This window comes from Leucopleurus acutus (assembly GCF_964270905.1).
Source record: "Leucopleurus acutus genome assembly, chromosome: 6".
NCBI lineage: Eukaryota > Metazoa > Chordata > Mammalia > Artiodactyla > Delphinidae > Leucopleurus > Leucopleurus acutus.
This window is the reverse complement of record NC_139149.1, coordinates 110,881,104-110,897,963: the sequence shown is the minus strand read 5'-3', so window position 1 is coordinate 110,897,963 and position 16,860 is coordinate 110,881,104. Positions and strand designations below refer to the sequence as shown.

At 40.8% G+C, this 16,860-nt stretch overlaps 1 protein-coding gene across 1 annotated transcript in view; it reads left to right on the top strand.

Moving 5' to 3' along the window:
* PDE6D (phosphodiesterase 6D) overlaps positions 1–16,628 on the top strand; it is a 52,298-nt gene extending 35,670 nt beyond the window's left edge. The window contains exons 2-5 of the mRNA XM_082841735.1: positions 12,609–12,697; positions 13,248–13,373; positions 14,111–14,216; positions 16,099–16,628. Of these exons, the coding sequence (XP_082697861.1) occupies positions 12,609–12,697; positions 13,248–13,373; positions 14,111–14,216; positions 16,099–16,180 (403 nt within the window). The 3' untranslated portion in view covers positions 16,181–16,628. The remainder of the gene's footprint in view (positions 1–12,608; positions 12,698–13,247; positions 13,374–14,110; positions 14,217–16,098) is intronic.
* Positions 16,629–16,860: the final 232 nt, after the last annotated feature.

The following is a 16,860-nucleotide window of genomic DNA, read 5'->3' as shown; positions in this document are numbered from 1 at the left end:
AGAAGTAAAGCTGCCACTGTTTGCAGATGACATGATACTATACATAGAGAATCCTAAAGATGCTATCAGAAAACTACTAGAGCTAATCAATGAATTTGGTAAAGTAGCAGGATACAAAATTAATGCACAGAACTCTCTGGCATTCCTATACACTAATGATGAAAAATCTGAAAGTGAAATCAAGAAAATGCTCCCATTTACGATTGCAACAAAAAGAATAAAATATCTAGGAATAAACCTATCTAAGGAGACAAAAGACCTGTATGCAGAAAATTATAAGACACTGATGAAAGAAATTAAAGATGATACAGGTAGGTGGAGAGATATACCATGTTCTTGGATTGGAAGAATCAACATTGTGAAAATGACTCTACTACCCAAAACAATCTACAGATTCAATGCAATCCCCATCAAACTACCACTGGCATTTTTCACAGAACTAGAACAAAAAATTTCACAATTTGTATGGTAACACAAAAGACCCCAAATAGCCAAAGCAATCTTGAGAATGAAAAACGGAGCTCTAGGAATCAGGCTCCCTGACTTCAGACTATACTACAAAGCTACAGTAATCAAGACAGTATGGTACTGGCACAAAAACAGAAAGATAGATCAATGGAACAGGATAGAAAGCCCAGAGATAAACCCACGCACGTATGGTCACCTTATCTTTGATAAAGGAGGCAGGAATGTACAGTGGAGAAAGGACAGCCTCTTCAATAAGTGGTGCTGGGAAAACTGGACAGGTACATGTAAAAATATGAGATTAGATCACTCCCTAACACCATACACAAAAATAAGCTCAAAATGGATTAAAGACCTAAATGTAAGGCCAGAAACTATCAAACTCTTAGAGGAAAACATAGGCAGAACACTCTATGACATAAATCACAGCAAGATCCTTTTTGACCCACCTCCTAGAGAAATGGAAATAAAGACAAAAATAAACAAATGGGACCTAATGAAACTTCAAAGCTTTTGCACAGCAAAGGAAACCATAAACAAGACCAAACGACAACCCTCAGAATGGGAGAAAATATTTGCAAATGAAGCAACTGACAAAGGATTAATCTCCAAAATTTATAAGCAGCTCATGCAGCTCAATAACAAAAAAGCAAACAACCCAATCCAAAAATGGGCAGAAGACCTAAATAGACATTTCTCCAAAGAAGATATGCAGACTGCCAACAAACACATGAAAGAATGCCCACCATCATTAATCATTAGAGAAATGCAAATCAAAACTACAATGAGATATCATCTCACACCAGTCAGAATGGCCATCATCAAAAAATCTAGAAACAGTAAATGCTGGAGAGGGTGTGGAGAAAAGGGAACCCTCTTGCACTGTTGGTGGGAATGTAAATTGATACAGCCACTGTGGAGAACAGTATGGAGGTTCCTTAAAAAACTACAAATAGAACTACCATATGACTCAGCAATCCCACTACTGGGCATATACCCTGAGGAACCATAATTCAAAAAGAGTCATGTACCAGAATGTTCGTTGCAGCTCTGTTTACAATAGCTAGGAGATGGAAACAACCTAGGTGTCCATCATCGGATGAATGGATAAAGAAAACGTGGCACATATATACAATGGAATATTACTCAGCCATAAAAAGAAACGAAATTGAGCTCTTTGTAATGAGGTGGATAGACCTAGAGTCTGTCATACAGAGTGAAGTAAGTCATAAAGAGAAAGATAAATACCGTATGCTAACACATATATACGGAATTTAAGAAAAAAATCATGTCATGAAGAACCTAGGGGTAAGACAGGAATAAAGACACAGACCTACTAGAGAATGGACTTGAGGGTATGGGGAGGGCGGAGGGTAAGCTGTGACAAAGTGAGAGAGAGGCATGGACATATATACACTACCAAACGTAAGGTAGATAGCTAGTGGGAAGCAGCCGCATAGCACAGGGAGATCAGCTCGGTGCTTTGTGACCGCCTAGAGGGGTGGGATAGGGAGGGTGGGAGGGAGACGCAAGAGGGAAGAGATATGGGAACATATGTATATGTATAACTGATTCACTTTGATATAAAACAGAAACTAACACACCATTGTAAAGCAATTATACTCCAATAAAGATGTAAAAAAAAAAAAACTACCTAACTCTTAGTTAATACATATCAGTGTAAAATGTGAGTGAAGTAGAAAACCAGAAGGAATTAAAGTTAGGTTTTATTTGAAACGCTAAAACTAAGGGAGCCATCCCTGCCTTTATTTTTTCCAGGTTAAGCTACTCAAACCCCTAAATACAATTTCTGCTCTCTGTATATCTAATATTTAGTATAAATGTATTTACAAGTATAGAGTAGAATTAGGTCTTACCTGTTCTCTTAAACAGATGAAGATGGGAAAAGAAATGCTGATTAATATATGAGCAACAAAAAGCACTGCAACAGATATTCTGGGAATTATAAGGTTTTGAGTGAGTAAAACCAAAGGCAAACATTAACTAGGGCTTCCCTGGTGGCGCAGTGGTTGAGAGTCCACCTGCCGATGTAGGGGACGCGGGTTCGTGCCCCGGTCCGGGAAGATCCCACATGCCACGGAGCGGCTGAGCCCGTGAGCCATTGGCCGCTGATCCTGCGCGTCCGGAGCCTGTGCTCTGCAACGGGAGAGGCCACAACAGTGAGAGGCCCGCGTACCGCAAAAAAAAACAAAAAACCATTAACTAATACCACTAACTTTTAATTTTTCCCTATTGAATATTATACAGCGTTTAAGATAATGTGCTTTTATTAGAGAATTTGAAATAGCTCAGAAGAACTTCCTTTTTTTTTTTTTGCTTTTTCCAATCCTGAATAATTATGATATAACAATGTCCTACATTTGTATCATGTTTAACAATTTATAAACCATTTTTGTAGGCATTTCATATAATCCTGCAATAACCTTAAGGCTTTGGTATTATCGGTAGTTGACAAACAAAAACTCAGGCAGGATAAATGACTTATCTAAGATCACACAGCTATTATGTGGTAGAATTGAACCCTAATCCAGGTGTTCTGCTCCAAACTAATTTTGTTTTCTTCTCTGTCAGCTTTTCCTTGTGACTATATACTAATATACATTGTGGTCTCTATCTTCCCCCCCACAGTCCAAATGAATCCCTGAGACTTATAGGTGAACGCCTTAAATAAATATTTTTAAATAGATCACTTAGTGTTGAAACATTTTCATGTTGCAGATAAAAATTTAGGTATCAGAGCACAGTCATTTGATAATAAAACCAACTGGACTGATATAAATAAATAATTGGATTTAAAAATAAATGGGAGAAAAGACCAATCTCCACTGCATAATTCCAAATAATTTATATAGTTAGTCTTACCATGGGGAGGTGGAGTATAACTCCCACACCATAATTTAGGCTGTGTACAGCAGCTACCTTCTAAGAGTAAAATATGGAAAGAAGGGAAAAAGACTGTTTACAATGGAGAAGACTGACAAGCACTGCCTCAGCCAAGCGATTGAGGTCAACGTCATGTTGATAGTATGTGCCCTTGACACGATGTGATGAAAATGGCACTTTACATCAGTGATCTTCCTCCCCAAAACCCACAATCATGAGAAAAAACATCAGACAAACCCCAACTGAGAGACTCTCAGGAAATACCTGACAAGTGCTCCTCAACAAGGTCATCAAAAACAAGGGAAATCTGAGAAATTCTCACAGCCAAGAAGAGCTTCAGGAGACATGACAACTAAATGTAATGTGGGATCCTAGGACAGAAAAAGGACATTACATTAAAACCAAGGAAATCTGAACAAACTGTAGACTTTAATTAATGATAATGTATCAGTGTCGGTTCATCAGTTGTGACAAACGTAAATGTTTATAATAAGGGAAACTGGTGTGGGCTACATGAGAACTCTACTATTTTACAGCTTTTCTGCAAATCTAAGACTATTCTAAAATTAAAAGTTTATTTAGGGACTTCCCTGGTGGCGCAGTGGTTAAGAATCTGCCTGCCAATGCAGGGGACACGGGTTCAATCCCTGGTCCGGGAACATCCCACATGACACGGAGCAGCTAAGCCCGTATGCCACAACTACTGAGCCTGCGCTCTAGAGCCTGCGAGCCACAACTACTGAGCCCGCGTGCCTAGAGCCCGTGCTCTGCAACAAGAGAAGCCACCACAGTGAGAAGCCCGCGCACCGCAACGAAGGGTAGCCCCTGCTCTCCACAACTAGAGAAAGCCCACGTGCAACAACAGACCCAATGCAGCCATAAATAAATAAATAAAGTTTATTTTTTTAAAAAAGACTAGAATAGAATAATACTTGGTAAACCAATTCCCTTCTTGGTGAATTGCTGTGAATCAAAATGTTATATATCTTCCATCCTTAGATTGGTGTCAGAATGGGAGTTAATATCACTAGAGAATTATCTCAATATCATTGCAGATTATCCAGCTTGAGTATGAATTATCTTGAAGGAAATGAGTAAAGTTCTTTGGTTTTAAGTAAAGAAAACCCACAACATTATCAGAATAATGCCCAAATATAAGGTGACCCTGAGTATAAGGCAATTTCTTATCTTTCCAATGAAAACATATTTTTACATACATATTTAAGATCATAATTTTAATAAAATAATATATGAATTTAGAAATATTATTTCCCTCCACTTGTCCCTTTTTATGAAACAGTGTTGCCTAAATTTTTTTACATGCAACTTTGATGTCAATATTTGGCACCTAGTAGGTTGTCAGTAAGCATTTATTGAATGAATGATAGCTTGAGATCATTGAGATATATGGAGAGCCCTGGATCACTCTGAGGAGCCATTGAAGGTTTTTGACCAGGAAGCTAATACACAAAGGCGGAGTGGTATTTAGCCTTTTCTCAGGGGAAGTGGAGATATCACAAATCTGCTTAAGGGAGGCCAAGGTGTGGCCAGGTGTTGGCCTAGGGGCACAGACAGAGCCCTGATTTAGGAGTCAGGCAGATTTGGATTTAGAAACTGCTGGAACCTGAGTGGTCCCAAGAGTCTCTCTGAGGAGGTGCCACTGAAGCCAGGACCTGAGGGTGTAAAGAGTAAGGGCAGAAGCTCTTGGACGGGCATCACCCAGGCAGAAGAGACTACTGTCTCGGAGACAGAGGAAGGAGCCCACTGTGACCAGAGGATAGTGACTGGGGACCTTGGAAACCATGGAAAGGACTCCATTTTTTTTTTAAGTGGAAAGGAAAAAATGGGATTGACATCTAATTTGCAGTCCTAAAAAACCACTTCCTTCTGTGAGGAGAATGGGTTGGAGGAGGAGTCAAGAATGGAAGCAAGGAGGCCAGATTGGAGATGATAATTAATAATAATAATAATAGTTAACACACTGCTTACTAAATGCCCAGGGACTGTTCTAAGCACTTTACATGAACCAACTCATTTAAGTGTGCTTCCCAGTTAGCACCCTCTTTCATTCTCGAAAGTACCACACATTTTTTTGAAGTCTAGTTGCTGTACAATATTATATAAGTTACAGGCATACAGTAAATATAGTGATTCACAATTTTTAAAGGTTATACTCCATTTATAGTTATTATAAAATATTGGCTATATTCACCATGTTGTTCAATATATCCTTGTAGCTTATTTTATACCTAACAGCTTGTACCTCTTACCCCCCCCACCCCTATATTCCCCCTCCCTATTCCCTCTCCCCACTGGTAACCACAGTTTGTATGATAAATTCCAGGAAACTATGAATCAGCCAATTAACATTTTCAGAGGGGCTGATAGTTGGAGTGTTCAGTCTCCTCTACCCATCATTTTCAAATCATCCTATGAAAGCCACTAACCAAGACGACTCTACAGTACAATATGAAGGTAGGAAAAGCTGTGGAATCTCATCTCTAAACTTCCTGAGGCCCTTCCTTTTTGTTCCCTTCTGTCTTAACCCTGTCTCTTGGTTCTGAGTTTATGTGGGCATTTCTATTTGTCTCTTTTTCTCAGTGTCTTTTTTTTTTTTCCTTTAACTCTCTCCCTTGAGTCTCTTTCCCTGTTTGTGTGTGTTCTGTGTTTCTTTCCTCTTTACCCTCTTTGCCTTCCCCATTCCCTCTCTCTATTCTCTTCCCTTCCCCTAATCTCATTCATTCTTTCTTCCTCCCTCAACTGGCCGGTGAGGTACTGGCATGTACAGTGAATGTGTTCTGCTTGATATATAAAAATTGATATTGACAATTTCCGTTTAAAACTCATTAAGGCTCCCAAGAGCCAGTGTACTCCTTCCAGAATGCTTCTATAGATGATTGTTACAAAGTATTTTAAATCTTTTTATCCCAGTTCCTGCATTCACATCTCTGGAGGAAATTTACCTAGTACCCCACTCATCTAACTGGTTTCTTCCAATCCCCACACCTTCCCTTCTTACTCCACCACCACCTCCCGACTGCCTTCTCTACCTCAGGTCTGTCCCCAGCTCCTGCTCTGGACTGCACCTAAATCATACCAGACCACATGTTGAGCCAAGTGTCTCTCATCCTTCCATAATGTTTGTCTTGGGTTCTTTCCTTTGTTACCTTTCTGAGGCTTGATACTTTACAAACTATTGCTTTTGCTCTGAAGCTTATTTTTAAGCTGCTCTTGCTTTTACGTATGAGTGCTTCCTTTGCCTGCCTAGTTCCGAATAGCGGCTACCAGGGACAGCTCTCTTCCAAGCAGAGGCTCCCTTAGTAACGAGCATTCCTTTGTGCTCATCCTGCATATAAATCACCAGGGAGCTTTTGAATGAGAAAAGACCTGGCTGACCCAGAAGGTGGTATTTATAAATAGTCCTCCAGCCCCCCCTCTTTAAAGCTTGTCCACCTAATCCTCTCCTCTCTCAAGATTGGAAGTGACTTGACCTTTGAGTCTTAAAACTCAGGCTCTTTTTCTTTTAAAAATCTGGTTGGCAAAAAGCTGTTAAAACAAAAATGTTCTCGGCAGGATGATGATCAGTCATGAGAGCTTGCCTTTCATTTCTGACATTTTCAGCCAAATATGCTTCCTCTTCTGTGGACCAATTTTTCACATTGTTATTATTTTAAGACACTTACCTCAATAATTTTTATTTCTTTTTACTGATAGGCTATCATGGATTTGTATTTTTATGATTTAGAAAGCTGTTCCCAAATGACTGCATCTGTATCATGAACTAAGAGCCTTCCTTTTCACTCCTAAAATCACAGAACTTGGAGGGGCTCTAAGTAGCCTCAATCCCAGCATCACTGGATAGAGCTCTGTTATATTTCCCTAATGTTGTATTATTTACTGAAGCTAAAATCTCATAGGTTTTTGTTAGGATTATGAAATGAAGCACATGATATAGACACTAATAGATAGTGTCTATTTACCTAGTACCCCACTCATCTAACTGTTTTTTTCCAATCCCCATGCCTTCCCTTCTCACTCCACCACCACCTGCCAACTGCCTTCTCTACCTGAGGTCTGTCCCCAGCTCCTGCACTGGACTGCACCTAAATCATATCAGACCACATATCTGATTAGGGTACATGCAGGAACTGCCTAATTGTTGAATTGGCCAAAGATTTTTTTTTTTACTATATTTCCCAAAAAGATAATTAAGTCCTTAATCTGATTATTTATAAAGAGAAGAGATGCTTATATTAGACAAACCATGTGTTTTTAGCAGCCTCTCTCCCTTGTTATAAAATGGAGGAAACTTAAATTCACTATCCACTATCAGAGAGAATACTCTAATTTAAGGCTGTTTTCTTTTCATCCCCTAACAGATGGAAGAGTAAGTCCTGGTCCCAGGCTTTTCTTTGCTGACTTGGGCCAGGGGTAGTAATTCTTTTTCTAGAAGCTACTAGGTCTGATCCATCTGTTGCTTTGTGGGGAGAACCCCTTCCCCAAGTCTTTTCTTGCAGTAGTTTTGCTGGAATGTCCTACTTGCATGTGAGCCTGGAACTTTAGAAGTAATTTTAGTTCTGTTATTTAATTTAAGAAAGTTTGGTGTCCAGTGTGGCTGTATTTGTACATAAGAGACTATCTGTAGAAAAAGAATAAAAAACGTGTACGCAGCAGGTTGAATAAGTACTGTGTCTTCTGAAAACCTTGGGCTTAAGTGTCTAAGGCAGTTCTGTTTAGATCAGCGCTCAGCGTGGACTTGCTAGAGCGTAGTATCTGTTGTTTTATTTCTCCAGTTGGGGAAGCTGTCTCTTAATATATGGAGACTCCAGAATGGGTAAGAATATGTGTAAAAAAAAAAAAAGAATATGTGTAGTAATTAGAATTGTAAGACGTGGCCTAAGCAAGTATGGATACTTTTGACTTGCTTTTGGATTTAGTTGTTAAAAAAAAGTGGAGTGTGGAAATATGAAACAGAGGAGAGAAAACCACGTAGGTACAGCAGCGCAGCAGTATTCAGCAATACAGTGAGCATACAAGGAGGGTTTATTAGGATTATACACACGGAGAGGAGAGTAGCACAACGAACACAACTTCAAAGCAATGGTGGGTTCATGTCGGGGGACAGTGCACAAGCAGACCAAGGGCATAGGAAGTTTAGGGTACCCATCACATTCAAGGCACACTACTAGATAACCCTTGGTTCTCTTTTATGACTTTTTTTTATATAGCAGCAAAACTTAGAAAGAATCTCTCCAGAGGGTTAAATGTAGTACCATTAAGTACGTAATGATGCTAATTAACTGTGTTGTTCAGGGTTCTTCACTGCAAGCTACCAAACAGTGGGAAAGGCCCTCAAAGGCTCTCTGGTGCTTTCAGAACTGACTGCAGTTGGAGGAACAGGGGAAACACTGCAGAAAAGGTGGGGTTGGCACTACCTACTGCCCCACCCTGAAGAAATGCTGACTTTTCCTCAAATCCTTGTGTGACTAAAGCTTCAGGGTCTCAGGTGTCCAAGCCTAGGTCACGTGCTTGCCCCCAGCTGCACCATGACCAGGAGAGAAGGATCTGGATCTTCTAGTTGCTGTAGTGCAAAGCAGTCACTGCCTCCCATGGGGGAAAGGAGGCTGCAGGGTGCTGGTTGGGAAGACGGTTTGGTTGCTAGACAGCAAAAAAAAAAAAAAAATAAGGCATGTAAACTGTATCTGTCTGAAGCTCAGTGTCTTCACAGATATTAACCATCTTTCTCAGGCTCAGCCAGCATGCATGGAGAATATTAATTTCATTTTCCTTTAATGATTTGTTCATTGTTTTTAAAAACAAAGACAAAATAACTTGGGACTATCTTTTTAAATTCAGTCTTTATCAAAGTTGTATGTGTACATCATTTAGAGTCATAGTTCTACCCAGTTTCTAATGAAGAACAGCATTCCATGTGCTCCCATTCCTATTTTCTACTCCCCAGAGAAAACTATTTTCAATTCTTTCTAGCTGATTTATTTGGTATTAATCTTGATATTTCTAAACAGCACACTGTGGTTATGTCTTAATGTTTCCGTTTTGGGCATTATTTATCAACTTCCCACGATGGAAATGAGTTTTGTTCTTTCTCAACACTTTATGCTTAATCACACATGCACTCTCTTCTCCTTCCCCCATCCTCCCAGGATAATTGTATTGGATCCATAGCCTGTGTTTTTATTATCATTACATCGACACTGTTTGCAATGAAGCCATGTAGTATAATGTGACTACTACTTTCTCCCAGTACCACCTTTGATTTTTCCCTGATGTTAATAATTGTCTTGGTTTTTTAATTCATTTGCTTCAATTTTCTATACTTCTCACTGCTGTGACCCCCAAATCTCCCCTAACTGAATAAATCCTCTTTCCATATAAACACATTAGATATTCTATGAATCTCATCTTTTTTTTTTAATTTCATCTTTTAATTTTTTGGGTTTTTTTGGCTGCACTGGGTCTTCGTTGCTGCGCGCGGGCTTTCTCTAGTTGCGGCGGGTGGGGGCTACTCTTCGTTGCAGTGCGCGGCTTCTCATTGCAGTGGCTTCTCTTGTTGCGGAGCACGAGCTCTAGGCGTGCAGGCTTCAGTAGTTGCAGCAACGCGGGCTCAGTAGTTGTGGCTTGCGGGCTCTAGAGTGCAGGCTCAGTAGTTGTGGCGCACAGGCTTAGTTGCTTCGTGGCATGTGTATCTTCCCGGACCAGAGCTCGAACCCATGTCCCCTGCATTGGCAGGCGGATTCTTAACCACTGTGCCACCCGGGAAGTCCAAATTTCATCTTCTTAAAAAGAAATCTCTTCCTAAGTGTTCTGACTTGCTCCTATCTGGACCCTGGACCAGTCACCCTCCAAGCCTGCTAAGGAGCTATTGTCTTGGGGTCTCCTTCAACATCACTCTAAGGACCCCTTTACCTGTCTCCTGTTTTAGATCCCTTGCTTCCTCAATTCAGTGTCATCCTCTTCCTTGGTCTTCCCTGCCATTTTGAAGGAGCATGTTACCATTCGTTTCCTTTTTTTTTTTTTTTTTTAATTATTTATTTATTTTTGGCTGCGTTGGGTCTTCGTTGCTGCTTGCGGTCTTTCTCTAGTTGCAGAGAGCAGGGGCTACTCTTTGTTGTGGTATGCAGGCTTGTCATTGCGGTGGCTTCTCTTGTTGCGGAGCATGGTCTCTAGTTGCGTGGGCTCTAGTAGTTGTGGCCCACGGGCTTAGTTACTCTGCAGCATGTGGGATCTTCCTGGACCAGGAATCGAACCTGTGTCCCCTGCATTGGCAGGCAGATTCTTAACCACTGTACCATCAGGGAAGCCCACCATTCGTTTCTTGCGAAAGTAAAGGTTTTTTTAGTTTTAGGAATCATTTCCTTGAGAATTTTAAAGGCACTGCTCCATTTTTTTCTGTCCTCCAGAGTCCCTGTTGAAAAGTCTCATTCATTCTGATTTTGACCCTTTGCGTAACAACTTATTTTCCCTCTGGAAGCTTCTCTTTAACCTTGATGTTCTGCAGTTCACAATGATGTGAGTTGGGCCCTCGCTGGACCTTTTCTTGAATTCATTTGTTTGATGACTTCCTCTCCTTGGTGTTTTCTGTTCTTTCTCAAATTCCTGCTAGTTAGATGTTGAACCTCTTGTAGTGATGTCCAGTTTTTGCATCTTTACTCTCCTGTTTTTTATCCTTGTAGTCTTTTTCTTTTTCTTTCTGAAATAATCTCTCAACTTTGTCTTCCAACCCTTGTGTGGAGTTGTTTGGTTCTGCTATCAAAATGTATATTTTCCTAGAGTTTTTTTTGTCCTCTGAACATACTTTTTTTATTTAATTGGTATTGTTGTTGCATTTATTGTATGATGAGCAATACAGAAACAAGAAAATATAAATATGTAAGTTAGAAGGCATTTTCTGACTGAAAGAGATTATCAGTTGACCAGTCTCAAAAGTTGTAACCTTGAGCCAAAGAAAAATCACCTAAAATACACAAAATTCAATGGTATACAATTTTTAGTACAGTATTTATAAAGATTATGTTTTTTTTAAGATTTTTTTTTTTTTTTTTTTTTTTGGCTGCTTCAGGTCTTAGTTGCAGCACACGGGATCTTCGTTGAGGCATGTGGGATATTTTGTTGCAGTGCACGGGCTTCTCTCTAGTTGTGGTGCATGGGCTCCAGGGCGCGTGGGCTCTGTAGTTGTGGCGCGTGGGTTCCAGGGCACGTGGGCTCTGTAGTTTGTGACACTCGGGCTGTGTAGTTGAGGTGCATGTGCTCAGTAGTTGTGGTGCACTGGCTTAGTTGCCCCGCAGCATGTGGGATGTTAGTTCCCTGACCAGGGATCGAACCCATGTCCCCTGCACTGTAAGGTGGATTCTTTACCACTGGACCAGCAGGGAAGTCCCTGTAAGGATTATGTTTTGCTGGTTGTTTTTGTGTTTGTTTTTAATGCTCATTTTTAAAAGTTTATATCTTCCTCTGTAGTCTTTTTTTTCCTCTAAGTTGCTTTTCTTCCTCTTTGTTTTGGTCTGTCTTTCATAGTAAATGCTTTCTTGAGTTTCTAGTGATCCTTGGTTATCTTCTCATATTTAAGAGCAGGCCACTAAAAAGCTACTTGAGAGGTCTGAACTTGTGAGTAAAGCTTATGGACTGTGATCTTCACTGTAGGGCAATCTGCCTGAGTCATTTACTGGAATTTCTCTCATATCTGTTTCTTTAGGTCTTTTATCTTGGCTGGTCATATTCTGTTGGAAAATTTTAAATTTTGCACTGTTCATTTTCTACCTCTTTCTTGCAATTTCTAGATGTGTACAGTCTGAGTTCTCATGTTGTAGACAAAAATATCTCCCCTGGGTCTCTGCTTTTTCTTTTAAATGCCTTTTGTACTCTCCTAAACATTCTTTTTTTTTTTTTTTTAAATAAATATTTATTTGGTTGTGCCAGGTCTTAGCTGCGGCAAGCAGGATCTTCATTGCCGCATGCGGCATCTTTAGTTGCGGCATGTGGGATCTAGTTCCCTGACCAGGGATCAAACCCGGGCCCCTTGCATTGGGAACATGAAGTCTTAACCATTGAACCACCAGGGAAGTCCCTCTCCTACACATTCTTATTGGCTTTCTTGGCACTTAGCAGTTAGGCCCACTTGCTAAAAAATAAACAAGAGTTGATAGGAGCAAATCTGAAACACCTAGAGTACAAAGTAGGAGTCACTTCAGTGCCTTGTTTTTCCTTAATATATTGATCAGAAATTGGATGAACCTTCGGGATGCTGAGACAGGGAAGATACTCTGGCAAGGAACAGAAGACCTGTCAGTCCCTGGAGTGGAGCATGAAGGTACTTTCCACCCTTTGTCTGCACAGGGCTGATGACGCAGAGCAGGCCTAGGCATCAGGGAACTGAGTTAATGGAGACCCACCAGGGGACGGGCCTCTGCAGGCATAGCACGTCAGTCCACGTGGTGCTGAGATGTCTAGTTTCTTTCTTATGTTTCTTTCTCCTACTTCCCAAAACCCACCTCGTGCTGAAATTTTAGCATTAGAACATACCCAAAGATACAAAGATTTCAACTGTTTTCTGAAAGAAACTTTGTGTTTTTATCTCCCTGAAATAAAAGAAAAACCAAGGGAACAGAATAGAAAGAAGGTTCCCATTCAGCCCCTTTCCTGATAAGAGGAGCTGGGTAAGGCCTTTAGATGCACTAAATCTATTGTTCCTTGAAGATCTTTCAGTCAAATGCACTGGACCAGTTTGCGACCTCTGCCTTTAATTAAAGTGTAATTCTGTTACCAAGGCATTTTATGAAATTTAACATAGATAATATACGCTCTAAATCATCTCTAAGAAGCTCCCAGAAATGCTTTCAATATTTCTTTTTCTTTACCAGCCCGTGTTCCCAAGAAAATCCTCAAGTGCAAGGCAGTGTCTCGAGAATTGAACTTCTCTTCAGCAGAGCAAATGGAAAAATTCCGCCTGGAACAAAAAGTTTACTTCAAAGGGCAATGCCTAGAAGGTATTCTGCTGCCAACATGCCTGAAATCTGGGCTTAGGGACAAAATCTGGACAGGGACAGAAGTCAAGACCCAGTGAACTAAAGCACTGCTTTGATAACATTTATTTTGCAACTCAGTTTGTGATAGGGTTCCTACACCCTGGCAGACTGCGGAGCCCTGGTGAAAAGAAGCAAAAACAAAGCTGGCAACTACAAGGGGCTCTGAGCCCAACAAAAGGGTTACTGACCCTGGAGGGCCTGAGGGTGGTGCCTGCTTTGTCTCTGGCGTGGCATTATAACATGGTCACAAGGAAGCTGCTGGTTAGGGCCTGGTACAGTGCTCTCCATACCGTCTTGTACAGATTTGACTGGCAAGGCCACTCTGCATTGAGTTTTTACCGTGAAGTCTACGAGTGTACATATGTGTCTTAGAGCTGAAATTCCAAGTGAAAAGGCCTGTTCTGTACTTCCATACTTCCTGGATGTATATAATTTACATCCAGCCTACTGCTAAGAAAATATTGCTGGCCCTAGTGCTTTAGATCCCAGAGCATAGGGAGCAGGCCTCTAGTGTGGTTCAGGGGACACAGCCTGAAGGGGGCTTCCATGTCCTTTCTTATGCCTCTGGCCTGGGAAGTTTCTGATGGCTTCAGTGGTGCTTCCTGGGGTAGGAAGAGGCTTGCCCTAAAGGATGGGGACATGGAGCCCTGAGACTCTGCCCAGGGTGCCAGCTCACCTGCTTTTCCTTCTTCCTTCAGAATGGTTCTTCGAGTTTGGCTTTGTGATCCCTAACTCCACAAACACCTGGCAGTCCCTGATAGAGGCAGCGCCCGAGTCCCAGATGATGCCAGCCAGCGTGCTAACGTGAGTGAGCGGGCCGCAGGAACTGTGGAGGTGTCTAGAAGCAGGAATTCCAGGCACGTGGGACTCGTGGTCCCGTTCAACAGGCAGGCAATCTAGGTTGTGAACAAGGGTAAAAGAGTATCCAGTGGTATCCGAAGTTACAGCTTACTGACTTTTGTCATGTGAAAAAGACAGTGTGATAGAATGGAAAGAATTAGAAACTTCAGATTAAACGTTTAGACTAAATTCCTGATTAATCATGACTAGCTGTGTAATCTTGGACAATGTACTTTACCTCTCTGGGCCTTATTCTCCTCCTCTCTAAATGTAGAATTAATAATTATCTCTTACAGAGGTATAGTGCGGATAAAATGAGATGATATGGAAGGAAACTGGCATATAATATATATTAAGTCTATGCTAATTGGCTCCCTTTCCTTACTATCAGACTTCTGCTACTCTGTACTTCGTTTGAATGGGCTTCAGTGGAATCTGGCAAACTCCTAATTCTGTTTTAGAGGATAATATTTGGTTATAGTTTTTCAGAGACTAGCTTACAATTTTAATAGATATGCTTCCAGCTCAAAGAATAATTAGTTTGTCCTTTGTCCCCAAAAGTCAGTCAATAACTGCCTACCTACCATTTTTCTCTTGGGAAAAGATTTTAGTCTTTTAAAAGTTTTAGCAATATTGCCTAGTAACAAATTATTCACACAGATAATTGTGCAATATTGGATCATCTCTTTAAACAGGTCCTTAATGAAAGCCACATTGAATTTGTAAATAGAGGTTATTTATTTTATAAGTCTAGAATAGATTTTTAATTTGTATAGTAGTACGTATTTTTATATTCCATCAACCAGTCAGATCTTGAGTTCCTTATTTACCTATTTTATAATTAATTACTAGCAAGAAGATATCTGTTGGATATTAATTACCCTGGGAAAGTACAGTGTCATATGTAGAAGGGCATTTTTTAGATTTTATTAACCATTATTTGACTTATTCTTGTCCAGGCCTGATTTCTTTCAGGTATTAACACCACTAAGTCTGTGATAACATATTTAGTTTATTTAAGTTATGTCTTACTTTTTAGAACTCCAGAGTAGTACCACTGTTGCCTTTAACTTAGTACAAGAGTAGTTTGATTTGGAAACACTGAGATAACCACCAAGAAAAATGAAATTGCACACTGTATACAATACAGGTGTATTGTTTGGGGTTCTTAAGCCATAAGCCATAGAAACTGACTCTGGCTTACAGGACAGCGTTGAAAGGGTAGGGCCGAGACCTGAGAACTCGAAAGATGCAGGTGGCAGGAACTGTGGATGGTTTCCTCAAGGAGCAGCTGTGGGAAGGATCTTGCTCAGGGGAGAGAGTCTGATTGGCCCAAATTACATCCTGTGCCCACCCCTTTGCCAGGTGAGGGGGGAGCCACTTGGTTGACCCATGGACTGGAGATAGGGTGGTTCCCCAAGAGAAGAACAGAGTGCTGTTACTCAAAGTGAGGAGAATAGATGCAGGACAGGCCAACCCACAGCTGTCCACCAGAGTAAGTTTTATAGGAAAAGATACATCCGCAGGTTTCCATGTGAATCAGAAAGTCAGTCGTATTTATAGGCACCGCTGTGTGCAAAGCACTCTAAGGGCCTTAGGTATACTGTGGATTAACACATGCTCCCTCTTATGATTTCTGAACTTGAAGAAGACCTACCTAGTCACATAAGTTAAATGTCATGTTAGACATCTAACCCCATATGGACACAGATTTTAACATCCCCAAGCCAAGGTTATAGGTGAGTGCATGTCCACAGGCCCAGCAGACCCAGATTGAAACCACTTTGTGGAAATGAGATCTGTTGTCTAACACGCTCATTCTTTCGCCCTCTCTTCTTACTTATAGGGGAAATGTTATCATAGAGACAAAGTTTTTTGACGACGATCTTCTTGTAAGCACATCCAGAGTGAGACTTTTCTACGTTTGAGAGAAGAATATGTGTGCATTTCAAGAATTCATTTTTTTAGGGGGAAGGAGGAAACTGTTTACTTTTTTCCTCTATACGTTTGATTTTTGACACTTCCACCCCTAATTCCCTCTACGGCAAAACCCACCTGCGGCCACCAGGGGACCAGCTCTGTGTAGGTAACCAGATGGCTTTTTTCTCTCAAGCCACCATCTTCAACTACCAGATTGAACTCCCAATCCCGGACCAGGGCAGAGGGCATGCCTCAACTCCTTCTTGGAGTAGACACGGGGACAAACACATACCACAAGCTGTTCCCGTCACCCTCCCTGCCTCCTTCTTAGGCCCTGCAGGCAACACATCTTCCTTTGGCCCCTGGTTTTGGAAAAGTTCAAGTTCCTGACCCACGTTTAGTTTTTTCCTACCATTTCTATTTCATACATTCTCATACATTTAACTTGTAAAATAGACTGTGATATTATTGTTACATAGTGAATTAAAACATATGAATTAAAATATTCCTATGTCTTTAGCATGGCATTGCTTTCATCTCTCCTTTTTTTGGAATGTGAACCTGGCTCCATGATGGGAAGAAAGACATTTAACAGACCAGACAGTAGGATCACAGCTATATTTTACTCCAGAGATCAACTGATAGATCTTGTGGTTCCTGAGTGCTTCAGTTGCTGCTTTCCAAGAAG